General features: G+C 46.9%; 2 protein-coding genes, 1 long non-coding RNA gene and 1 other non-coding gene across 4 annotated transcripts in view; 2 read left to right on the forward strand and 2 right to left on the reverse strand.

Moving 5' to 3' along the window:
- The window catches only part of BRD3 (bromodomain containing 3), a 45,824-nt gene extending 40,765 nt beyond the window's left edge, over positions 1 to 5,059 (reverse strand). The window contains exon 1 of the mRNA XM_077189316.1: positions 5,042 to 5,059. The gene's annotated coding sequence lies outside the window, so the exon portion shown is untranslated. The remainder of the gene's footprint in view (positions 1 to 5,041) is intronic.
- On the forward strand, positions 4,791 to 17,060 carry WDR5 (WD repeat domain 5). The gene is made up of 14 exons (XM_054646209.2): positions 4,791 to 5,032; positions 6,537 to 6,727; positions 7,557 to 7,665; positions 8,911 to 8,984; positions 9,926 to 10,015; positions 10,585 to 10,674; positions 11,423 to 11,506; positions 12,461 to 12,516; positions 12,657 to 12,703; positions 12,864 to 12,939; positions 13,270 to 13,303; positions 13,930 to 14,004; positions 14,261 to 14,348; positions 15,930 to 17,060. The coding sequence occupies exons 2-14, from the start codon at positions 6,647 to 6,649 to the stop codon at positions 16,028 to 16,030; spliced, it is 1,005 nt and encodes a 334-aa protein (XP_054502184.1). The 5' UTR covers positions 4,791 to 5,032; positions 6,537 to 6,646; the 3' UTR covers positions 16,031 to 17,060.
- Positions 17,061 to 18,381: 1,321 nt separating this feature from the next.
- LOC129129036 (U6atac minor spliceosomal RNA) lies at positions 18,382 to 18,509 on the reverse strand. Its single transcript, XR_008535378.1, has one exon. It is a non-coding gene; the product is annotated as a U6atac minor spliceosomal RNA (small nuclear RNA).
- Positions 18,510 to 23,168: 4,659 nt separating this feature from the next.
- Positions 23,169 to 25,057, forward strand: LOC143695582 (uncharacterized). The gene is made up of 2 exons (XR_013184958.1): positions 23,169 to 23,522; positions 24,767 to 25,057. It is a non-coding gene; the product is annotated as an uncharacterized LOC143695582 (long non-coding RNA).
- Positions 25,058 to 25,425: the final 368 nt, after the last annotated feature.

A 25,425-nucleotide genomic window follows, 5' to 3' on the forward strand; every position in this document is an offset into this window, starting at 1 on the left:
CAATTTTTCTGATCTTTGCCATAGGTACTTCCTGCAAGCTTCTGATTTTCACCTGTGCCTGTTCCACTATCACAACCACAGATTCCCACTGCAAGGGGAGATTACATGACTCAGATCACTCCAGTGTCAGGCAGAAGGGTGTTGAACACAAGGGGATAAATGCTCTTATTACAACAGAGAGTCATCTTTTCCAATGATCATCTTCAGTGTAGTGGCAGGATTTCCTCGATTGAGTAAGTGTTATTCAGTAAGTTAAGGATGACAGGATTAGGGCAGAGGTTTGAAACAATAATTGCAGTTTGTTCTTCTGTAGTACCTTTCATCTGTGGAATTCACAACAATGCAATAATCCTCCTAACAGCTTTTGTAAGTAAGGAAATATTATGACTCCTGTTTTTCAGCTGAGGAAGCTGAGAGGGAATATGATGATGCAGAGAATCATGGGCAGAGGCAGAATTGGGACTCAGCTCCTCTGACTCATTCTTGGTAGTTCTGAGAGCCTGGACACACCAGTTGGTGAGGCCACCCTGGCTTCTCACTCCCAGGAATGTCAGTGCCTGCAGGGCTTTGGATCTTCAGTGTTCCCTCTTCATCTAGAGAGGGGTGAGCAGAGCCCCCAGACTGGGAAGCCAAGATCCAGGATGTCTACAAGCCCCAAAAGGCACAGGAATGAGCTGTTTCAAGGGAAGACAGGAAAGAATTGAGCAACCCAAGACCTAAAGGATCTTTTATATGTTCACGTGCAAAGAGGAGTTTTGATTGTGATCTGAATGGTGCTCTGGAGTCAGACAATATCCAGTGGAGGGTCCAGAGGAGATTAAATAAAGTTCTTCCAGATTGGAAGTTCCCAATCCAGTGAAGCAGAGATGAAGTGCTTCCACTGCAATGGCATGAAGAGCCCACAAAATCTCCTGTCTGACTATGATGTGTCTTACCAGGAGGGAGCAAAAAGCTTTATTTGGAGGAGCTGGAGACTGGGATACAGTGGGCCAAGATTTATATGTAAGGAAAGAGGCAGAGCAGAGGCCTAAGCTGTTGTGAGAGAGAAGGACATGACCACAGAATTTGGGAATGGAAATGAAACTGCCCAGCCAACATAGCTACATATCTTTGGCCATAGTTAAAAATGTTCCTTTGGAAATTACCTGCACCTGAATGGTTTTGTTGGATGTTCAGTGTGATGTGGAGACCCAGCACCTGCTGTGAACACAGTGTTTGCACAGGTGAGCAAGGCTGTGAATGGTGTGTGTTACTGAGCTGGCAGTTTAAACCAACAGACACTGGAACATGTGTCTAAATGTTCCCTAAAGGATTCCTCTGTGCTTCCTTACTTTTCCTCCTGCCCCCTCACAAAGACTGCAGAGAATGGCAGAGAGATCCTCTAACAGTAACACCTTCAAACATCTTGATCTGTAAACGACAATGAGTAATAAATAGATTTCACTAAAACTATTTCAGGGGTGTGAGTGGATAGCATTGAACTGTCCCCTCGCTGTGGCTGCAGCCAAAGAACAAAGCTCCCGACTGACACAAGTGCTGAGAACCTGCTGCTCCAGTTGAAGTGCCTGGGAGAGGCAGGCTGTCATCACGTCTGGCAGCCAGAGCCTGTGTGACTCAGAGAGCCTGGGCTCTCAAATCAGCAGCCTCTGTGCATGAACTTGGCTGGGGCTGCCACTGGGGGGGATTTGTGCTGAATGAATAGCACATTGCAGGACTCCCAACCTCTTCAAAATCATGTTTCTTACCAGGTCTTTACTAACAAGGGTTTGATACATGCAGTGTTCAATGATCTTACACTGAAATGAGTTCTTCAACTTCTTCCAGGCCCCTCATGCCTGGATTAAGTGTTTGTACACATCCCTCCCAAGGCAGGAAGATTCCAATCCTACCTGCTCTTCACTGGGCTAAGATTTCCTAGCTTTAAATGAACAAATGTTGGCAATGATGCAAGCAAGGCTTAGAGTGTAGTGGGGGAGGTAGAAATATCATCCTGGAAAAGGTTCAGTGTTTGTTTTTAAATCCCAGAAGAAACATATGAATGTGATGTATCTGGGATTTAGGGGAAAGAAAAAAGCAGAGCAGAATGTCAGGAACCACCCAGAAACAGCTCTGTGTCAGGGATCAGCTGCTCTTTAGAAGCCTAAAAGATGCAGCAGGTCTCTCCTGAGTTCTTCCTCCCTGTTTCTGGAGCAGAGTGTAACACACAGTGAGTCTGTTCTGCACTTCCTCTGTCTGCTGAGGGGCCCAAGCAAATAAAAATGCAAGCTGAGATTGCTAATTGTGCCAAAACATAAACATGGGCTCACACAGCTTGTGTGATTACTCACCACTACAAACCTAAGCACGAGCTGGTTTGCAGCAGGCAGGTCTAAAGAACAGGTCCAGGCTGTAGTGAAGTTCCTGGGACAAAAACAAAAGTTCCTTTTCCACAAACAATAACGTCCTTTGGATCAGCTCTGGGTTAGCTCTGGCCTCAGTGCAACCTGGGGCAAAATCACCCACATTGGTCACAGCAGGAGCCCCGGCCTCAGCTCCTGACACCCTGGAAACCACCCAAAGGGAGCCCAGTAACACTGGGAGCAGCCACTTCCTTCCAATCTGAGCCATTTTCCTCTCCCTTTCACCACCATGGGAAGCTGCTCTCCCACAAGCACCTCGGACAGGTGTCTTTTCCAGTGCACTTGGCACATGCCCAGGTTCAGGCTGTTTGCAAGCAAAGGGAATGAAAGATTTGGTGAGGGAGAAGCCTGCCAAGCCCCATGCTTTTCCAGAGTTTGGACAGATGTCACATCCTGCTGATCCCAGCTGTGGAAGCCTGGCCAGGGGAGCAAGAAAGACCCACACAGATGATTCGTAACCATCAGGTGAAATTGAATCCAAATTTCTGTCTGTGCAGAGCCCTGCGGATGTTCTGCAGTCCCAAAGAAATGCCCCTGCTCATGCTGTTTCTGAAAGCTCCATGCTATCAAAAACCCTGCCTGACATGGAATCAGGTACTTGGCCAAATGGAATTTCTCATACTTTAAACTAGTTTAAAAAACCATCCAGGACACTTGGAGGCTAAGGGGTTGTTTAGAATTACACTTAATTTGTAGTCAAGGCTACATTTTTCAGGTTCCAGAGAGGTACTATTCAGAGCAGATAAGAATTTTTATACATGCACATATATGTGTTTTCTACACATATATAAACATATTTATATGCATTTTCTACATAAATAGAAAAATATCAGGCAAAAATTCCCAAAGCAGGCACTGAGAAGCAAAATACAAACTTATCTCCAACATGAAAGAAACAAAAAACACCCTGCCACAAGGAAGTTCTATAAATAGCATTATACTGCTGATTTGCATTCTCCCATTTTATTTCATATTGTTTAAAAGACTGAAAACATTAAGCCAAAGCCATCTGGAAGAACCAGCACCAGGGATTTAACTGCATTTGTTCCCTAATATTGTTCAGGGGACTGTGCAGCTCTTCTGTGTTGTTTTACCTCCCTGAGTTTAGAGGGCAAGGCTAATTCTCCAGATTTCTGCTGCAGGATTCCAGGCTGGAGGAGAAGGGCCTTGGCTTCACTACACCACAGTTTTTTTTTTCATCTTTTCCTTTCTCAACTGCCACTAGAATTTTTGGAAGCCAAAACTCTTCCTGTGTTAAAGGGCCAGTGAATGACACACGTCTCCTTTGCTTCCCTCCTAAGTGAAAGCAGACTGCAACGTGTGGGTTCAGAAATAACCCACTGCTCTCCAGAGAAGTGCTTAAACACATGTTTAACTGTAACTGGGCTCTTTGGCCTTAATGAATTAAACACTTATTCTGAGTCAGGGCTTTTTGTGTGACGATATACTGAGAAAACCACCTTGCCTCAGATACCCTCTCGGTGTTAAAAATGGCTCAAACATCAGCATTTAGAGTCACAGAATCACTTGGGTTGGGAAAGACCTCCAGGATGATCGAGTCCAACCTTTGATTGATCATCATTTTGTCAATTAAATCACTTTGTCAAGTAGTAAATTTAACATCAGCATTTAGTCACATCATCACTTGGGTTGGGAAAGACCTCCAGGGTGGTCGAGTCCAACCTTTGATTGACCATCGCTTTGTCAATTAAATCATGGCACTGAGTGCCACGTCCAGTCACTCCTTGGACACCCCTGGGGATGGGGACTCTGCCACCTCCCTGGGCAGCTCCAGTGTTCAATGTTTGCCCCTGATCCAACACTTAGCTCCACTTTCCATGAAGAAATTCCCACTGCTGTCCAGCCTGAACCTCCAGTGGCACAGTGAGGATGACTCCCCACTCCCTGCCGGGGAGAAGATCCCGACCCCCCCCTTTACAGACTTTATTATGGATATTACAGCCATTATACAGCCATTATTATAGCCATTACTGCCGTGTGAATGGGCCTGCCCTTCTCACAGCCGCTTTTATCGCTGTACATCCAACGGGGTCAGCTGCGGTCGCACCCCAACGACACCTAACCCCCTCCAGCCGAGCTCAACGGCCCCGGGGCGGCGGGAGCAGCGCCGCGGCCACCGATGCCGGTGTGTACATCCCGGGACATCCCCACACGGGAATGCCACCCCGGCAAGGATGCGGCCCGCACGGGCAGGGCGCTCCCCTCAGCGAGCGGGCAACGGCAGCGGGCGCTGGGAGGGAAGGAGAGCAAGCAACGAGAGGAGGGAAAAGAGAGAAAAGAGCAAAGGGAGGGAAAAGAAGGAGGGGAAGGAAAAGGAGGGGAGGGAAGGGGCGGGCAGGACGCTACGGGGATGGGCTCCGCCCGTGCGCGCACTCGCGCCGCTCTTTTGGCTCTCGGGCCGCGCCGTAGCGCTCCCGGGAGAGAGCGGCATTGTGCGGCCTCCGGCCCGCTCCGCGCAGGCGCCGGGCCCCATTCCCCGCCTGGCGGACCCGGACCCGCCGCTGCCGCCGCCGCCGCCGCCGCGTCCCCCCCTCCCCTCCCGCGGCCGCGCTCCTCCCTCGCCGCGGAGGAGGCGGCGGCCGCCCCCCTTTTCCCCTTTTCCCCATCCCCCGGTAAGTCACCGAAAGAACCAGAGGGGCGAGGCGGCGGCGGCTCCTCTCCTTTCCTTTCCTCTCCCGTCTGCTCCTCCTCGTCTCCCGCACCGCCCGGGGCTCTCCTCCCGCTCCGCCGTTGCCCGCGCGCGCCGCCGCCTCCCCTCAGGCAGCGCGCGCGGAGCCCGCCCGCTCCCCCCCCCCTCCCACCCCGGGCCCCTCCGCGCGCGCCCTGCCCGACCCCCCCCCTTTCACCCCCCCCCCCTCACCTTCCCCTCACCCCCTCCCCACATTTTGGGGGAGCCCCCCCACATCCCCGAGCATTCCAGAGCGAGGGAAGGGCCGCTCGGGGCAGGGGGGCTCGGTGTTATCGGTACCGCGCGGAGGGGATGCGCCCCCCGGGCATGGAGCCCAGGCGGGCCCGGCAGCGATGCTGCGGTGGTTTGGGTTTGGCAGCGGCCGAGTTGCGAGATGAGTTCCAGATGAAAAGGACTGGGGATGTGCGTTGGGAAAGTTGAATTTGTTCTCGTGGCCCTGAGATTGGCCGGGGAGTGTCCCTGAGCGGAGCTGGTCAGGATGCAGTGCTGTGCCATGTGCTCTGGGATGAGCCTGCTGCTGCTGCTCCCTTCCAGCCTGGCTCAGTCTGGGATTCTGGGATCTCCCCACACCCAGCACAGCCGGCAGGCAACTGGTTATCTCGGGAAGGAGATGCTTGGAATGCCAGTGGATCCTGGGAGCGAACGCTCTCGTTCCCCAATGTGCTGCCAGCAGCAAAAGGAGCTGCGAGGTGGCAAATGCACTTAGCAGGCAAATCCTGACAGTGTGAGCCGGGGGTGATTCTGTTCCCGAGCTGAAATGGGGCTGAGCTGCAGTGGAGATTTGTTCGCTCTGCAGCATCAGCCCCGATTACGGAATCCTGGCACTGCACTCCATCAGGTCTTGTTACAGAAAGCGAGGCTGGAGAGGCTGATCCAAGGCTGCTGCCAGGCACGGGGGAGTCTCGGGTGGAGAACGGGGTGGTTTGGTGCTCAGACCTTTCAGCAGGGAAATGTGACACCAAAATATTCACATTCTGAGGTGAAAGGAATGTAGTCAGGTCTTGCAAATGCCAGTTGTTTTTTGTGTTCATCATCATCTCATATTCTCTGCTTCAATAATTTAAAATAGAAATGCCTTGGACTGTTCTTTCCATCTTCCATACAAACTCCTGTATTTACCCTGTGCTAAGTACTTGCTACAAGTGCTTTGGAGTCTGTAACATGAAAACCCTGCCACACCTCAAAGCTATTGTGCTGTACTTCTGTTTGGAAAAAGCTTTCCAAGGAGTGATCAAAGGCTGTGGCTTGAGTTCTTGGTCTTGCACATAAGTAGGTCTGAAGGCCTAAAATACTGCTGTGTTGCTCAACAGATAATAAATAGAGGTTTTCATGCTGGTTTCTGGCAACCTGCACTTTGACCAATCTCACTCTTGTGCATGCTGAGAATCTTTTTGACAGCTAATGAGAGTATTTTGTTTTTCTTGCAGGTTTTCCTTTCAGCGTGGTTCTCCTCTCAGTGGCAAGAGCTGCCTTTTGAAGCAGCACATTCATTCTCCCCTTCAAGCACCCATAAGTCTCATTTGCCAGCTCCAGAACCATGGCAACAGAAGAAAAGAAGCCAGATGCAGAATCCACCAAAACACAATCTACTCCTTCCTCCTCGACCAATCAGAGCAAGGTGTGTGTGTGGGGCCCCAAAAAATATCCCTGTAAAAACACCTGGAATTACCTGAACACTCAGCAGTCAGACCAGAATCAGGGATTTGAATTCTCCTGTAAATTAAGATCTTTTCCATGTGGCTGCTTCTGCTGTTGTCTCATGCTGAGGATTTTATGGGAAAAGTGGATGGAGTGCAGCTCTGCTGTAGTGCTAAGTGTTCTTTTATAAGTTCTGGGGAAGTTCTTACTAGGGAAATGCTTCTTGTCATTTTGATCATGACAAAGGCTGTTTGTTTGTATCCTTGGAATGCCTGGAGGTGGCTGGACAATTGGTGAACCTCTAGTTGTGCAGTGGGGAAACAGTTATTCAGGTTCTTTGAAGCCTGGAGATGCTCAAGGGAGATGTTATTGTCTAACCATGAAGCCTTTTCAGAAGGTAAAAGTGGGATTTTAGGGGCATGGAGGAATTTGCCTGTGGTTTAATTCATGATCAGGGTGGAGATGCAAACACTTGAAAGCAGTGCACACATCAATACCAAGAGTGTCACTTGGAAGTGCCAGGCACTTTGTGGTTGGGCTGTTGGATTATTCTCACTTGTTTGTTACTGGCTTGGATGGAATTTACCTCAGGGGTGATTTGGTGTTGTGCTTGGAACAGTGAGGCCCTGACTGAAAGGGTGTTTGGTTTTTTCTGAATTTTTTCTGAATGGGAATGTAGATGTGATTTAATGCTGGAATCTGTTATGGTGAACATCCATCCACATGGTCCATTCCCCTGTGCTGATCAGAGCTGCTCACTGAGATACTCAATTTGGAATTTAACTCATTCATGGATATTTTTCTTACAGCCTGCCCCAGTAAAGCCAAACTATGCTCTCAAGTTCACGTTAGCAGGACACACAAAGGCAGTGTCATCAGTCAAGTTCAGTCCCAATGGAGAGTGGCTTGCCAGCTCCTGTAAGTATTGCTTGCTTTTGTCTCATTTCAAACACAAATGTTGCCCTTGTCTGAGCCTCCATCAGGGATGCCATGTCATGACATGGTTTTTCTTGAAAGAGTGATACCAAAGCTGTCACTCTTTAAGATTATTTGATTGAAGTTCTGTTACTTTGAGCACTGGGTCCTTGCATTACCAGGACAGCCCACACCAGTTCAGCTTTCCTGACTGAGCAAATGGCCAAAACCAGCACTGTGCAGAGGAAACCCTTGTGCTTTTCTGTATCACTAGATGTGAACATTTAAAATTAAATTTTGTGCACAGTATCTGCAGGCAAAGCTTTCCTGTGGGAAATAAAGAAGGTGCTGCAGAGTTGGATGCACAAGCTCTGTCCTGTGTGCCTGTGGTGCTTGGCAGTCAGAGGCTCTGATTGCCCCAGTGAAGTGCAGAAGGTTGTTATAAATAGTGTTTCACTGCTTGCTCTCTTAAATGATAGAACAAGTCTCCTTTCTGTCAGCTTTGGTATTTCCTGAGGGTTTCTTTGGTGTTCAGCACTGCTTGACAGCTTTGCCCTGAAAGTGTGCTTCTGTGACTATCAGTGATCCAGAGAGAATCCATGTGTAAGGAAAGGGCAGTTGGAAATGTTGAATATGACAGTGAGGGTCACTGGAACATCTTCCAGACATGGGAATGCCTTGGGGCTTTGACTTAACTGCAAACAACCTCAATAAAACCAGTGCACTGTGCCATATAAATCATTCTTACAGTGTCCCCATCAGAGTCCCCCTCCCCTTTCCCCTGAAAATGTTTTCCAAACTCTATATCTGGCAAATAGCAACTTTTTTCTCTGGCTTGCTTTGCAAGTTACCATGGATAATATGTTTGGGTTTCTGCAGGCATCCATTCAGTCCAGCTTGTGGTGTAATTATTGTTCTTTTTGGGGCACAAGCCTTTCAAGCATTCCCGTGAACCAGCACTACTTTTACCACTGGCAATCTAAAACAAAAGTAGAAACCCAAGTTGTCAGGAGAGAAACTAAAGCTGCTGGAGTGTCTCTGCATTCCAGGCAGCTTATGTAACCTCAGCTGCTGCAGAGTGCTGAGTAGGAAGCTGTTCTTCAGCAACTCAAAATCACCTTCTTCCCTGAGGTCTGCCTGGGGAGGCAGAACTGCCCAGAGTCACAGTTAACTTATTTCCTTTCATCTGCAGGGGACAGCTCTGCTAGTGCTGTTAATTAACCTCTGAACTGGCACATTCTTTTCCAGCTGCTGACAAACTCATTAAAATTTGGGGAGCCTATGATGGCAAGTTTGAAAAAACAATATCTGGTCATAAGCTGGTAAGTATCAGGTGATTACTGTGGGAATTTACCTGGGAAGAATTTTGCTTGCTTTTCCTCATTCAGAAATTTCCATTCTTGGATAGTTCTACCTATAACCAAGAATTTCCATTCTTGCTTAGTTCTGCCTATGTAGAAGGTTTGTTCTTCAGTCTTACTTGGTAGTTTTTTTGTTTCTATAGTCCTGGAATTACTGGATTAATATTGGGGCAGGTTGGAAATATGGGTGGGGAGTGCAGGCTGCATTCCCAGTGCCCAGCCAGCTTCTTGTGTCCCTGAATTGCAGGAGAAGCCACCTCAGACACAGAACAGAGCATTCCTGGGTGAAAATCCCTGTGAATTCCAACACTGTGTCCTGTTCCCTCTCTCCTTTGTATAAGGAACAAAACACTTGCCTTTTAAGGAGATTGAATTTTTCTTGTGGCTTTGCCTACATAAACACAACACTTACTCATTCTGCAAAGTTCTTAAGAAAACACAAAACTTCCAAGCTCTTTGGTTTTCCTTTTTTTTTTTTTTAAAGTTTTTACATGCTGAAGTTTCATGAGCAAAAATGAAGATTTATCAAAAGAAAAACCACTGGAATCTTCTCCAGCCTCTGGGGACTTGGACTGTAAACAGCAGCCATTTGTCATGAAGAAAAGCCATTTACTCAGATTAATTTATGAGCATTCTATTTAGGAATTCCGATAAAGGGTTTTGGTGGCCACAGTAAGAACTGTGTGAGGGAGCTACTGATGTTCTCAGAGTAGGTGGCTCATCTTAAAATTAACTTGTGCCAGAGGAGCTCTTAACCCAGCAAAGTCACTGAATTCCTGACTCTCAGTGCTGAATTTTCATTCAAGCTTCAGCTGGGAATGTAATCTGCAGTCTGTGTTTTCCACGTTTCTGTGTGGCTAAACAAACAGAGCTGAGAAGAGAATTGTTTTCCTTTGTTTTAGGGGATCTCTGATGTTGCTTGGTCATCAGATTCCAACCTCCTTGTCTCTGCCTCTGATGACAAAACTCTCAAAATATGGGATGTAAGCTCGGTAAGGGCAGGAGTTATTATTTATTTACCTTCATTTTTCTCCAAGATTGGCTTCTTCACTTGTGTTCCTGCTTGTCACAAGCTGCTGGATGGGCTGTGAGGATGAATGGATTGTGCTGTCTGCTCTTGGAAAGAGTGGGATGCTTGTGGGTACCACGAGGAGCCTGTTATGCTCTGAGAGAGCACTAAAGCCTGATGATGGAGATAGAACCACAGCAAAATCCTCTCAGATGAAACCTTTTTGTAACTTCTTATTTCTGCTTTTTCCCCCCCCATTCTCTCGTGACAGAGAGAACTGGATAATTTGGTTGAGTTTTGATTAGAAATATTAAAAGGTTTGGATCCCCCTGAGCTGCATAAAGAGTTTGCACCTCATCTGCAATCATTATGATTGTTTTATATTTCTTTTTCTGTCCTGTTTTGTTGTAGCTGGCCCTCTGCCCATCTAAATCTGGGGTTAGAGATGTTTCTTTCTGTGCTGCACAGTCATTAACCTTAATGTGCTCTCTCTGGGTGCTTTTATGGTGCTGGGTGATGCTGTGTATTTAACTCTGCTGAATTTTATTTCAGGGTAAGTGCTTAAAGACATTGAAAGGGCACAGTAACTATGTTTTCTGCTGCAATTTCAACCCTCAGTCAAACCTCATCGTTTCTGGCTCAGTGAGTGGTTTTTAATTTTTTTTTCCTTTGTGGGAAGCAAGTACTGCACACTCTGTCACTTGTCACTAAAGGGACAGACAGGTTCTTTAGGGATCCTTGGCAGAATGATGATGGTATTAAATCATAGTTACAACTACAGCTTTATTTTCTTAACAGATTATTATGATTAGTGTAGCACACTAATTTATGATTAGAATGGCACAGATTTCTGCAGGCAGGATTGATGTAGTACAATTTATAATTAGTGAATACAGAATTTCTAGTACAATTTATGGTTTCTAATCACCTGGATTCTGACTTACCTAAAGGATGACTTCTAATCACCTCTCCCTCTGCAGATTGGGTCAGATCATGGTTTGAAAACAATATTAAATAAAAGAATACAAATCACACAGCCCATTTTAATTGTGTTTTCCCTCACAAACACAGCTTGTGGTCAGGTGAGCTGTGCATTGCCCCTGCTGTGTTTGCTTGGAGAAAAGCCCTTAATCCATCCTCAGTGTCCTACATGGGTGGGAGTGGAATGGGAATGTAAATGTGATTTAATGCTGGAATCTGTTATGGTGAACACCCCCATGGTCCATTCCCCTGTGGGGACATGGACACAAGGAATTCAGGGAGCTGTTCCCACCCTGTTGGGTGTGTCCTGGCCTTTCTGACCCAGCTGGGCTGAGGTTGATGCTGTAGCCAGGCTGTGCCTCAGTCAGGTGCTTGACTAAACCCCCTGGTGCCTCTCTTGCCTCTGCAGTTTGATGAAAGTGTGAGGATATGGGATGTGAAAACAGGGAAGTGCCTCAAGACATTGCCTGCTCACTCTGACCCAGTTTCAGCTGTAAGTCCCTCCTGCTCAGTAAAAATCACAAAAATGCTTGTTTTGTTAGCAGAGCTCCTCTCCTGCCCTGTGCAGGGGTGACTTTGTGCTGTTACCAAGCCCTTACACAGCAGCCAGGCTGGGCTGTGGTTGTTGCCAGTGGGAATGACATGAGTGGTGTTTTCTCTAAGATCAGGGTGGATTTTGGTCCTGGCTGTAAATGTGGATAGTGCAGAGGTGTGCCAGGCATGCCTGAGTGTCATTCTGGGACACTGATTTGTGGCACTTGATGCTCAAAGAATAATCTGTATTTCTTTTGTTTTGTGTTGTTCCAAGTCATTATTGAAGGTGTTCCACAGAACGCTCCTGTTTTAAATCTCAGTAATTTCATGGGAGAAATGAGCTTGGAATACAGCAATACCCATTGGAATTAAGGAAAACCAGAAGCTGTTCAACTCTTAATGTCATTGAAACGAAAATCACTGAAAAAAATCTGAGCCTCAGATATGTTGAACTGTGGCTGTTCTAACATGGTTGTTCTGCCATGTGTAAAAGATATTTCTTTTAAAGAAAGATATTGTTCTGCCATGTGTAAAAGATATTTCTTTTACACATGGCACACACTTACAAATGTCTTTTAATTGTAATAATTCTAAAGAATTATTCTTTAGCTATAAAAGAATAAAATATATAAAAATATATATTTTCTGCCATAAAATAGCAGAAAATTCACCTTAAACCATATGAGTGGCTACAAAAGAGGTTTTATTCCATGCCCTTAAAATAATCAGGTTCTGCCTGCGTGTTTTATTCTGCTGATGTGTTCCATGTCAGAAATGTAAAATAAGGAACTTAAACATTTGATCTTTTTGAACATAAAGTTGTTAGTTTTAAAAAGTTATTAGTTATTAATAAAATTATTTATGATTAGTTTTTAGTTATTAGTTCTAATAATTAGTATTAATAATATTACAGGTGCATTTTAATCGTGATGGATCCCTGATAGTGTCAAGTAGCTATGATGGACTCTGGTAAGTTGTCTGCATCACTCTTTGAACCTTTTGCATTTTAAAAGTACTTTAAAAACCCAAAACTTTGTATTTGTAATGTTCAAATTGTAATAAAAGACTTCAAGCCCAATAATATTTTTTTTTGTGTGTGTTTTTAACAGTCGTATCTGGGATACAGCATCAGGCCAGTGCTTGAAAACACTGATTGGTAAGTAGAAATATTTCTTGTCTGGGCTGTATTTTTCACACAGATTTCCTGTGTTTTAGTGAAACTGTTAAAAACAAATGAATGTCAGAAGAAACCCTCTGTCAGTCAGTGAGACAACACAGCTGTGCACTTTGTAACACTGCTTTTCATTTTGCTGTAGATGATGATAACCCTCCTGTGTCTTTTGTGAAATTCTCACCAAATGGCAAATACATATTAGCTGCAACTTTGGACAAGTAAGTATGAAAAAAAAAAGGAGAATAACACACAGATTTGAAATATTTGAAATTTGGAGTATCAGATGATGCTTTAATTTGCTTTTTGGCTGCTCTAGTAATGATAATACATGATTCATATATAGTGTTTTCTGTAGAGGAGAATATGAATGGTATGGCAGTAAAATTGATATTTTGGGGTTAACTAACCCTGCATTCCAAAGCCAGGTTAAAATGATCCATGTAGACTTTTGGAACTCTGGTATGGAGAAACATTTTTCAGCTGCTAGGAACTTTTCAGATTAAAAAAAAAACCCACCAAGAACTAAAATCTTTGTTTTTGTTTTCCAGCACTCTTAAACTTTGGGACTACAGCAAAGGAAAGGTAATTCTTTCTATTTATGTTGACTTTACTAAGCTTTTAGGAAAATTGGATTTTACATGTGATTTTTAAACAGTACCTCTTTAGTGGAGAGGATCAACTTTTAGCAGAGCCTGTTGCAACAGGACAAGGGGTAATGGTTTTAAACTAAAAGAGGATTCAGGTTAGAAAGTTTCCTGTTAGGGAAAGTGGAAGTGTCCAAGGCCAGGTTGGAGGGGCTTGGAGCACCCTGGGGTAGTGGAAGGTGTCCCTGCTCATGTCAGACCTTTAAAGGTCCCTTCAAACTCAAACTGTTCTGTGATTCTGACTAAAAATGTCTTTAAAAAGAAAAAAAAATGAAAATACTTTCCTTCTGCATAGCCCTGAGACATTAAGTACAGTAATATTTCTGTATTTTTCTCTTCATCAACAATAAATTGCCTTTGATCTCTTTCACTGTTGTAATGGGACAAATTTAGGGCTTGTTTTGGGTTTTAGAGGAGAGCTGCACTCTGCATCCTCTAGATCCCCCTTTTTGGCAGGGTGAGAACCACAGGCTGATGTGTTTAGTCTTTTTTTCCTAGAGAGTTTGTCCTTGACTGAGAAAACTCTCCCAGCTGCATTAATGTCCTGTGGCTCTTCCCTTCCAGTGCCTGAAGACCTACACAGGACACAAAAATGAGAAGTACTGCATATTTGCCAATTTCTCTGTCACTGGTGGAAAGGTTGGTGTTCTGATTATTTATTATTACCTGTGTGCAGTTTTACTGCTCCTCTCCAGAGATAAAAGAGGATTTTGGGGTTGAAAACCTCCTTTGGTGGGTGCTGCTTTCTGTGTCTCTGGGTGGGCTCACTGTCAGGATTTCTGAATTTTCCTCCTTCTCCCTTTCACATGAGAACAGTGAAATGTTTACTGAGGAATAGCACTTGGATATGGATCAGAAAGATTCAGGTAACTTTGTTTTCTCTCTACCCCTGCAGTGGATTGTGTCTGGCTCAGAAGACAACCTGGTTTATATCTGGAACCTTCAGACAAAAGAGATTGTACAGAAACTACAAGGACACACAGGTGAGGGAGGGGATTCTGGTTTTATTGATAAAATATCCCTCATATCATCAATTCTTAGCCTGAGCATTTTCTATCTTATATCAATTTTTACTCTCAGACCCATAAATTCTTGACTGGCTGAAGCTTAATTGAACCCTGGGAGTTTTGCTCCTTTTTATGGCATAGAAAATGTTCTATTCCTCACCTGTGAAGAACTTTGACATCAACTTGCAAAAGAGATTTGCTTGAGCACAGAACTGGTCAGGATATTTAAATGTCTCATAAATTACTGACTGTGAAAGGTCTGTTAACACCTTCCAGAGCTGCAGCTCCCAAGGATGAGGATTGATGTGGGCTGGAAATGTCTTGAACCATGAGGTGTCACCTGCTGGGTACCTCAGTCTGAGTCCTGTAAAAGAGCAGAGTTTATGTGAAATCTCAGCATGCTCAGCCCTTTCCTTTGGGCTGGATCCCAGTGATTTTTTAGGGCTGGATCCCAGTGATTTTTTGGGGCTGGATCTCAGTGATTTTTTAGGGCTGGATCCCAGTGTATTTTGGGTGGATCGCAGTGATTTTTTAGGGCTGGATCTCAGTGCTTTTTTAGGGCTGGCTCCCAGTGATTTTTGGGGCTGGCTCCCAGTGATTTTTGGGGCTGGCTCCCAGTGATTCTTTGGGGCTGGATCCCAGTGATTCTTTGGGGCTGGATCCCAGTGATTCTTTGGGGCTGGACCCCAGTGATTTTTGGGGCTGGACCCCAGTGATTCTTTGGGGCTGGACCCCAGTGTATTTTGGGTGGATCCCAGTGATTTTTTAGGGCTGGATCCCAGTGATTTTTTAGGGCTGGCTCCCAGTGATTTTTGGGGCTGGCTTCCAGTGATTTTTAGGGCTGGATCCCAGTGATTCTTTAGGGCTGGATCCCAGTGTATTTTGGGTGGATCCCAGTGATTTTTTGGGGCTGGATCCCAGTGATTTTTTGGGGCTGGATCCCAGTGATTTTTTAGGGCTGGATCTCAGTGATTTTTTGGGGCTGGCTCCCAGTGATTTTTAGGGCTGGATCCCAGTGATTTTTTAGGGCTGGATCCCAGTGTATTTTGGGTGGATCCCAGTGTATTTTTGGGGGCTGGATCCCAGTGATTTTTTAGGGCTGGATCCCAGTGATTCTTTGGGGCTGGATCCCAGTGATTTTTGGGGCTGGATCCCAGTAATTTGCAGTGTAAGGAAGGCAGTGGCAGCAGATTCTCATTTTCAGGCTCTGGAGATGAAATGTTACCTAAGAACTGCCCGGGATGTTGGAAATGCCCTCCATGACAAAAACTGAGCTGGGTTTTGATTCAGCTGTGTCTGAGATGATCTGATAGAACTGGAATTTGGAGAGTTCTCACCTTTTGAAACCTGTCAGACACTTTCCTACTGCCCTCAATTCTTTCCTGCTTGTATTTCCTTTCACAGAGTAGCAAAAGTTGTGAGATATTTACAAATAACCCATTTAATTCTGCTACGAGGAAATAAGAACTTCATAAAACACAATTGCTAATGTTCAGAACTGCCTGCTCTGAACCAGATTGAAATAATTGCATTTTTCTATCTTTTCTTTTTGCTCAGATGTTGTCATCTCCACAGCTTGTCACCCAACAGAAAACATCATCGCATCAGCGGCGCTAGAAAACGACAAAACGATTAAACTGTGGAAGAGTGACTGTTAAACGTTCCAGGATTGCTTTAGAGACTGTCAGGAAAAACAAAAACAATAAAACATGTTTTTAAAAAAAATTAATAAAAAATAAAAACACCCATAAATCCAGTTTGGCAGGAAACCTGAAGAATATTTGATCAAGTGGTTTCTGGTAGTCTTGGCCCAAAGAAAACATCTTAGCTCTGCTAGAGCTGGGCAACGTGGTGGAAAAAAAAAAAAAAAAAAGATGCAGTGTCTCCTTTTCTTGCCTGATGTTTTGGCAGACAAATGGATGATTCTGATGTCGGGTCAGAAGTCTTGGACACCCCAAAGATGCTGTATTTTCTGATGGCATTGCTTCTGGGCACTGTTGCTGCTTAAGGAAGAGCTGCCAGTCTACTTTGTACCAGTAAGTTAAGTCACAGGCCTAGAGATGTGTGGAATTTTTTTTAAATATGTCTATTTTTTTTTTTAATTTTTTAATTTTTTTTTTCTCCAGAATGTAGTTTCTAGTCTCTTGGGAAATTTCTGTATTGTTTTAAATAGGAGTACTGCATTTTTAAGGGTGCTTCATTTTAAAACACTCAGCTCAAACTTTGTGACCAAATAAAACCATGCAGTTCCAGATTTCCCTCTTCCTGCCCCTGACTTGACTCCTGTGGTGGAATCTCTTCCCTTCTGTATAGTTGCTTACCTCTTGTTATGTGTGTTTAATAGATGCTGTTCTAGAGCAAAGTTACAGTTCTTCTGTTAACCATTAAAATGAATCCTGCTTGTAGTTGTTCTCAGTATATTTTATTTTCTTTTTTTTATTTTATTTTGCCTCTTCTGGTTCTAAAGCCAACTCACAGAACACTGTAAAGTTATTTCAATGTAAAAAGAAACAAACCCAGACTTTTTGTATCTTGGCAATCCATGGTATGAAGCTGTATTGCAAATGGCATGACTCTGTATCTATCTCAGCATTGGTATTTCTTTCCCTTTTTGTCATATCCATGTGGTATTTACACATCCAGACAAAATACCATGTGCCATAATAAAAAGGTGGGATTTTATGTGTATGTTTGTGGTTAAGAGTGTGCTCATGTGTCTGTGCCCATGGAAGCTTCTCTTAAAAACCATTTTTAAGGGGAGATGTTTTCTGTAGAAACTCCAGTGAGGGAGGATGAGGAGGAGCAGCGTGGAGAGAAAAAGAGGAACAACCACACGTCCAAATTGATTTAATGAAGGGAAAAGGATTGAGCTGCAGGTGTCCTCAGCAGAGACAACATTGCTACAACCCCTCACAGAGCTTGAGCTGAGGAAATGATTCCTGCAGGATGGGCAGGGATCCAGGATTTACCTTGTGCTGGATAAGAAATGCAGGGATCCACAAGTTTTACTGCACCCAAAGGGTTCTGCTGCAAAGGGATGTGAAGGAAAACATCTTTTTTTTTTTTTTTTTGTATTTACTTCATGTGCTTGGTAATAACAGAAAATCAAATTACAGCCCAGACCTCTGGAGTGCTGCTCTGAGGCTGCCTTGTTTTGAAACCCTTGGAGAGAAAGAGCTGCAAGACATGAGGCATAGGTTTTCTTTTTAAAATATAAAAATAGAGTTCATGTTGGGCTGCTGAAATGGCTATTAATAATATCCCTGCCTTTGGAGATTTTTCATTACCCCCAGGAAGGGACACTGTGTCTAGACTTGGTGTCACTGCTAAAATGATCAACTCATGGGGTTTTTTTCAGCCTTATTTCTTGAAGGCCAGTCCAGCTCTTCAATGCAAGATGTGGCTGTGCTGCTTTACAGCATGGAGGAGGTGGAATTTTACTCCAGCAAAGCATTTTAATGTTGATTCAGAAATATTTCCTGGCACAGTGCTTCTCATGTCCCTGTGTGTGAGTGGCTCTGCCTGCCCAGCTGTGCTGCCACACTGAGCTGGGGAGGATGGAGATGAATTTTCTGCTGAAATCTCATGAACAGGGATAGAAAAGCCCCTAATGTAAAGGATCTGCTGTAAAGCTGCTCTTCATAAAGGTTGTGTTTAAATCCTTAATATCCCACCTGGGATTAATGCTGGGGCCTGTTGGCATGAGCTCTACTTCCCTCTAATTCTGTGCAGCCTGGCATGGCTGTGGTGGTTGGAGGGCCAGGATTAGCTCGAGCACAGCTCTGGAAATGAGGATTGTGTGCTGGATGGAGCAGGGGAGGTGTAACTTGATTTTAGGTACGGGCTGAGCCTGCCTGGGGTGTGTTACAGCATCCTGAGAGAGGCTGAGTTACTGCTGTGAGCTCCTCTCTGCTGCACCGGAGGGAAAAGGCGAGCTGGGGACTAAACCAGAGCCTGTCGCACTTTCCTTAGGGTCTCCCGGAAAGAAAACAAGGCGGGGGGGAAATACGAAAAAACATGGTTAGATGCCACGAAGTAGGTGGCAGTGCCTTAACCGTATGTGTGTTGTACAGGCCACTAGGGCCTCTTCCATCCTTATCAAGGGGAGTGCTAACCTTCTCTCCTTTCATACAACACGGCTCCCGATCTGCGCCGGATGCTATATAAACCTCCATAAGGCTGCATCTATACAGAACAGGGTGAGCCCGTCTTTCTACTTTTTTCTCTCTCAATTTGACATCTCTTTATAATTCCCATATAAAAATCTTTTATTCTGCGCCCAAATTTACCCTAAAACTCACAAAAATCTCGGTAAAATGGCTAAACCGCGCACTTTTCGCTACCTTTTAATATATTCATCACATCCAGCCAATCAGCGTGCAGAAGGCGGAGCTTTTCCTCCTGTCCCGTGACGCGCGGGGCGTGGTTTCTCATTGGCCTCGCTGATGGAGGCGGGCGCGCTCAGGGGTCGCTGGTTCGAGTCCCGCCCCCGGCGGCGATGCCGCGGGGATGAGCTCATCGCGGGATTGCGCTTTCCCGCGTAACCTGCGCAGGGTTTGAGCTTTCTCGAGGAGTATCCCTCGTGTTTGAGCCTTCCCGCCGGGTATCCCGCGGGTTTGAGCTTTCTCGACGAGTATCCCGCGGGTTTGGGCTTTCTCGACGAGTATCCCGCGGGTTTGGGCTTTCTCGACGAGTATCCCTCGGGTTTGGGCTTTCTCGAGGAGTACCCCGCGGGTTTCAGCTTTCTCTGAATATCTCGGGTGTCCCCGCGGGATGTGCTGCTGGCATCTCCCGCCGCCGGAGCAGCCGTGCAGGAAGGAGCCCATTCCCGAAGCGTTCCCGCTGCCCCGGAGCTCATAAATCGCTCCGAGTTGCGCCAGCGCTACTGACGAGTTACAAGTTACACATAGGAGAGCAGTGGAAAAGGTTGTGTGGGGTTTTTCCCTTTTCTTAAGGCTTTTCTCTTCGGGATCCCAAGGGAATCAATCAAACCAGACGAACAATTCTCTAAATAATCACTGCAACACCTCGGGGAGCTGCGGTTCCCAGCGGGGTGACTCCCCCCGCATCCCGCTGCAGGTGCCACCGCTGTCGCCTCAAGGCATCGCTCCATCCCCCGACCCCTGCGACTCTCGCGGACCTTCCCGCTGTGCTCCCGGTGGGAAGGACCAGCGGAGGAGCCGCTTTTCCGGATGAGGCTGCGGATCCAGGTGCAGCGCCCAGGGGTTTGCGCAGCCCCGCCAGCTGTGCACAGCTGCTGCATCACAGACTCACAGAACGGCTTGGGGTGGAAGGGACCTTACAGCTCACCCCATTCCCACCCCTGACAAGGGCAGGGACACCTTCCACCCTCCCAGGTTGCTCCAAGCCTGGCCTTGGACACTTCCAGGGATGCTGCATCGCTGCCACAGAGCCCAGTCTGCTCCTGGCTGCCCCTTCCAGATAACTGATGAGTTTATTAGGGGATTAAAAGTTAGTTTCCCCTCTTTATTGAATGCTCTGATTTATGCACGCGTTTAAATCAATCCCATTTCCTGCCTTTTATCCCTTCTCCCCCAGGCTTTCAGGCTTTACTGTCTCAGACATTTGTTACAATCACATTGTTTTGAGGCAAGTGAGCCACCCTGGGTGGTTTAAGGGATTTAAATCCATGAGCTGCATTCCGTGGGCACTTCTCCCAGGTGCCAACTGCCCCTCCTGAGCTGTAGATGCCCCTCCTTGGGCCAGTTTGTGCTGCCTCCTGGTGAAATATGAACCAGCATCCCTGCTAAAGATGCTGCTGGAGATTAGGTCTGAGCCTGCCTGGCTGGCACAGGAGGTGCCTGGTGGGCCAGGGTGCCCAGGGTGGGGGATTTCAGGTGCTGCTAGCAGGCAGTTGCTGGATGAGCTACATAAGCAGCTTATTTTGTCATTTTAATTTTTTAATCCCGCGCATTCGGTCGCGCTCTCTTATTAGTAAGCATTATCTCCCCAAGTCCCATTAGCTCCGCTGAGAGCTGGGGCTTTGCTTGTGGGGACAGCTCTGGAGGAGCCCCCAGGGGGCTGGGGGCCTGCTCCTGCAGCTGGGGACATCCGTGGTGTCCCATGTGGGTGTGACCCTGGCCCTGCAGAGCCATCGCTGCTCAGTCCTTCCCTCTGCTGTCCCCTGTCCCCTCCCCAAGCCCCTGGCAGTCCCAGCTCCCTCCAGAGCTGATCCGAGCCCTAAGATCAGCTCTAACCCCCCCCTGCTTTCTTAAGGCATCTATTTTCTTGTGTGTAAACACAAATATTCCATTCAAACCCTCTTCCCTCTCCGTCAGGTTTCGCCCTTAACCCCAGGGCCATCCCCAGAGCTGTGCTTTGTTAGAGGATCTCAAGTCTCGGATTTAAAATTAGTTTACTGCTTTCTCTTTAATAAAATTATTCCTTTCCTCTTTAAATAGCACAATATGTCACAGAAAGCCGGTGGGTCCGTTCATGAAGATGAGACAGCTCAGAGAGGAAAGAGACAGGCGAAAAAAAAGAAAAAAATAAAAAAGTAAAACCATACATCTCCCCAAACCCCTTCTGCCTAATCCAACTGAATTAGAGGATTTCGAAGTGGATTTAAAACTAAATCTTGATTAGGGAGAATTTCTCTCCAAGAGCTGCTGCACGGTGGTATTAATGGGAAGTGATCGTGGACAGAGGAAATAGGACAGAAATAACCGAGGGTAGCACATACGCACTCAGGTCTGTGCGTGGACTGAAAGAGTCAGGGAATTTCTCCAGAGGAACAGGGAGAAATTAAACATCGACAGAAGGAGCCTGAGAGCCAGGGGCTGGCTGGGCAGCCAGGTCAGATCCCTGCTGCACCCCGGGCAGGGCTCGCAGGTGAGGAGGCGGCACTGAGGACCAGGAGGGCCGGGGTGAGGAGCGGGAGGAGAGGAGGCGCCAGCCCGCTCCCCCAGAGCTCTGTTCAGGCTGTGAGCTCGGGGGGACCCCCGAGATGCCCCCCATGCTCTGCAGACACACGGCCCGAGGTGCCCATGGGATCCTGTCGCTGCTGACCGTGGTGTTCGTCCTGCCAGAGGGTGAGTGCTGCTCTCCCCGCTGTGGCCGTGCCCTGGAATCACGGTTCGTATCCTCCCTAAACCCCACCTGCCCAGGTGGGATTTATCCTTTTACATCCTCCCTAAACCCGACCTACCCAGGTGGGATTTGTCCTTTTCCATCCTCCCTAAACCCGACCTACCCAGGTGGGATTTGTCCTTTTCCATCCTCCTAAACCCGACCTACCCAGGTGGGATTTGTCCTTTTCCATCCTCCCTAAACCCGACCTACCCAGGTGGGATTTGTCCTTTTCCATCCTTCCTAAACCCAACCTGCCCAGGTGGGATTTATCCTTTTATATCCTCCCTAAACTCGACCTGCCCAAGTGGGGTTTACCCTTTTCCATCCTCCCTAAACCTGACCTACCCAGGTGGGATTTATCCTTTTATATCCTCCGTAAACCCAACTTGCCCAGGTGGGATTTATCCTTTCCCATCCTCCCTAAACCCAACCTATACTCTATTCTTTTAGTATAGTTTTAATATATATCCCTAGGTGGGATTTGTCCTTTTCCATCCTCCTTAAACCCCACTTGCCCAGGTGGGATTTACCCTTTCCCATCCTCCCTAAACCCCACTTGCCCAGGTGGGATTTACCCTTTTACATCCTCCCTAAACCCTACTTGCCCAGGTGGGATTTATCCTCGAGCTGAATTTAGGAGCACTCCCGAGCCATGCAGCTGCGTGCTGGTGGTTTTAGGATGGACGTGGTGTCACTGTGTTTTGTACAAAAGGGCAGTGTGCCAGGATTTGGGATCCCCTGGGCTCCTCTTCCCTGGTTTGGCCAGGGCAGGGACTCCCCTTGCTGTACCTGGCTGTGTGAGGATGCTCAAAACCTGTGGGAGCCGATTTTGAGCCCCCCAAAACCCCGTGGGAGCACAGGAGGGCTCTGGGTCGGTGTTCAGAGGTGAGGAAAGGTAATAGCAGCAACCTGATTAATCAAGAGAGGTTGCCTTACCCTCCACAGCAGAGGTGGATGGTGTAAATTAATATCCTTTAAAGGCTTTTTGGTTTGTGGGTTGCTTTTTTCTTTTTTTTAGGAACCTGAGAAATGGCCTAATTCCCTCTGTGGCAGTTTTCAGACACAGTGGCTGCAGGGCAGGGCTGAGCTGAGTGTGCAAAGCCCTGGGGACACACTGAGGCCATTGGCCCAGGGTCACAGGCACCACGGTGGCTCTGCTGCTCTGAGGGAGGATTTCCCCTCTGCTTCCGAGCAGGTTTGCCTTCCTGATAGACCCTGTGATAACACCGGGGCTGTGTGCAGGGGGAAACCAAACCGCGCTGATAAACCCAACCCTCTGGAGCAAATAGCTCCAAAGCAGGCACAGCTAAACTGGAGACATTGGGAAACCAAACCATGCTGATAAACCCATCCCTCTGGAGCAAATAGCTCCAAAGCAGGCACAGCTAAACTGGAGACATTGGGAAACCAAACCACGCTGATAAACCCAACCCTCTGGAGCAAATAGCTCCAAAGCAGGCACAGCTAAACTGGAGACATTTGGTGACAAAGGGAAAAGCTGTTTCTAGCAGGAACAGCTAAACTGGAGACATTTGGTGACAAAGGGAAAAGCTGTTTCTGAGCCTGGCTGAGCCCTGACTCGGTGGTGTCTGTGGTTGTGAGGTTTCACCTGCTCCTTACCCCCCCCCGTTTCAAAGCTCCCAGAGTCTGATCCCAGCTCAAATCTCCGGCTAATCTCTGATTCCGCACTGACCTCTAGTGGGAGATAAGTCTGTATTTCTGTATTTTCGGGCCCACCGGGTAAACAAGTGACGGGCAGCTCCTGGCTCGAGGTTAATGCGACTTGGCAAGGCAGGGAGCGCTGCGAAGCCGTCGGTAGAGAGCAGCTCGGAACGAGATGAAGCCTTTTCCCCCCTGGAAAAAACAAAAAACAACAACAAAAAAAATCCAGCCGTGTTCCTTCTGGTTCTTGTTTAGTGTCTGGACTCCAGTGCTATGGCTGCAACATCGTGGTTGGCAACAAAAACGTGGACATGGGGTGCTCCAAGCCTGAGGTGATCACCTGCTCCCAGAGCCACCAGGGCTTCAAGCACCGGTTCTGCATTAAAACAGAGAGTGGTGAGTCTGCCCCGGGGCTGCTGCAGCTGCCGATCACCCCCAGAGCCACCCCGCAGGGCACGTCCCCTGTGCCAGGATGGCTGTCACAGCATCCCCTCCCCTGGCACCCTGATTTTTTAAAATGTTCTAAGCCTTCTTGTCACGGACGTATTTTGTGAAAAATCCTTTTGCTAGGATCCTTTCTCCTAGGAAGCTGAGAGACCTCAGGAACAAAATGTAACCAATGGTTATCTGCTGCTGTGGAATGCAACAGGTGCATCTGGGATTGGTCTCATGTGGATGTTTCTAATGAATGGCCAATCACAGTCCGGCTGTCTCAGACTCTGGTCAGGCACAAGATTTTATTATCATTCCCTCCTTTATCTTTCCTTGCAAGCCTTCTGATGAAATCCTTTCTTCTTCTATTCTTTAGTATAGCTTTAGTAAATAATTTTCTTTTAACATAAAATATATCATAAAATAATAAATCAGCCTTCTGAAACATGGAGTCAAGACTCTCATCTCTTCCCTCATCCTGGGATTCCTGCAAACACCACCACACCTTCTGATGTTTACATTCTTGTAATGAACTTTTTCACACACTTTCTGTAAATAACTTATTGTTTTGCATTCTTTTATGGAGGAGGAGAAACTCGATGGGCTGTTGGTTTGTCCAGTGTCATTGGAGAGGTGGCACTGTCACCCTCCAACCCACTGTCATTTTGGGAAATCTGTGAATGTTGGAGTCAGGAAATAAAGGTCCCTTTTTGTGGTGGTGTTCGCAGGGGTGCCAGGAGGAGGGAAGAGATGAGAATCTTGACTCCATGTTTCAGAAGGCTGATTTATTATTTTATGATATATATTATATTAAAAGAAAATTATATATTAAAACTATACTAAAAAATAGAAGAAAGGATTTCATCAGAAGGCTTGAAAGGAATAGAAAGGAATGATAATAAAATCTTGTGCCTGACCAGAGAGTCTGAGCCAGCTGGGCTGTGATTGGCCATTGATTAGAAACAACCACATGAGCCCAATCCCAGATGCACCTGTTGCATTCCACAGCAGCAGATAACCATTGGTTACATTTTGTTCCTGAGGCCTCTCAGCTTCTCAGGAGAAACAATCCTAAGGAAAGGATTTTCCATAAACCACGTCTGTGACACATTTTTTTTCACCAGGGAAGGAGCAGCGAATCCCCGTGCTGCTGTTTTGTGCCCTGCAGTGACATCCCCCTGACGCCCCTGCCTGTGCTTGCTTTGCAGTGGTCCTGGGCATCCTCCTGACCAGCGGCTGTGCCACCTCCCGCCACTGCCAGCAGCAGGAGCTGCCGGGGGTGCGCATCCACTGCTGCGACTCCGACCTGTGCAACGCCGCCCCCGGAGCCCCCCGGCCGCCCCCCGGGCCCCTCCTGCTGCCCTGCATCCTCGCTGCCCTGCTCCTCTCCTGAGCCCCTCCAGGCCCGGGCTGAGCCTGGGGTGGGGGCTGGCAGCTGGGTGCCCCCCTGGCTGCTCCTGCACGCCCACCCTCCCGGCCCCTCTCTGCCACGGACGTGTTTCATTATGAGGAATCCTTTCCTTGGGGTCTTTTCTCCTGAGAGGCCGCAGGAACGACATTTAACCAATGGTTATCTGCTGCTGTGGGATGCAACAGGTGCATCTGGGATTGGGCTCATGTGGTTGTTTCTAATTAATGGCCAATCACAGCCCAACTGGCTCGGACTCTCCGATCAGTCACAAGATTTTATTATCATTCCATTCCCTTCCTTTTCCAGCCTTCTGATGAAATCCTTTCTTCTATTTTTTAGCATAGTTTTAAATTATCATTTTCTTTTAATATAATATATATCATAAAATAATAAATCAGCCTTCTGAAACATGGAGTCAAGATTCTCATCTCTTCCCTCATCCTGGGATTCCTGCGA

Source organism: Agelaius phoeniceus, chromosome 21, assembly GCF_051311805.1.
Source record: "Agelaius phoeniceus isolate bAgePho1 chromosome 21, bAgePho1.hap1, whole genome shotgun sequence".
Taxonomy (NCBI): domain Eukaryota; kingdom Metazoa; phylum Chordata; class Aves; order Passeriformes; family Icteridae; genus Agelaius; species Agelaius phoeniceus.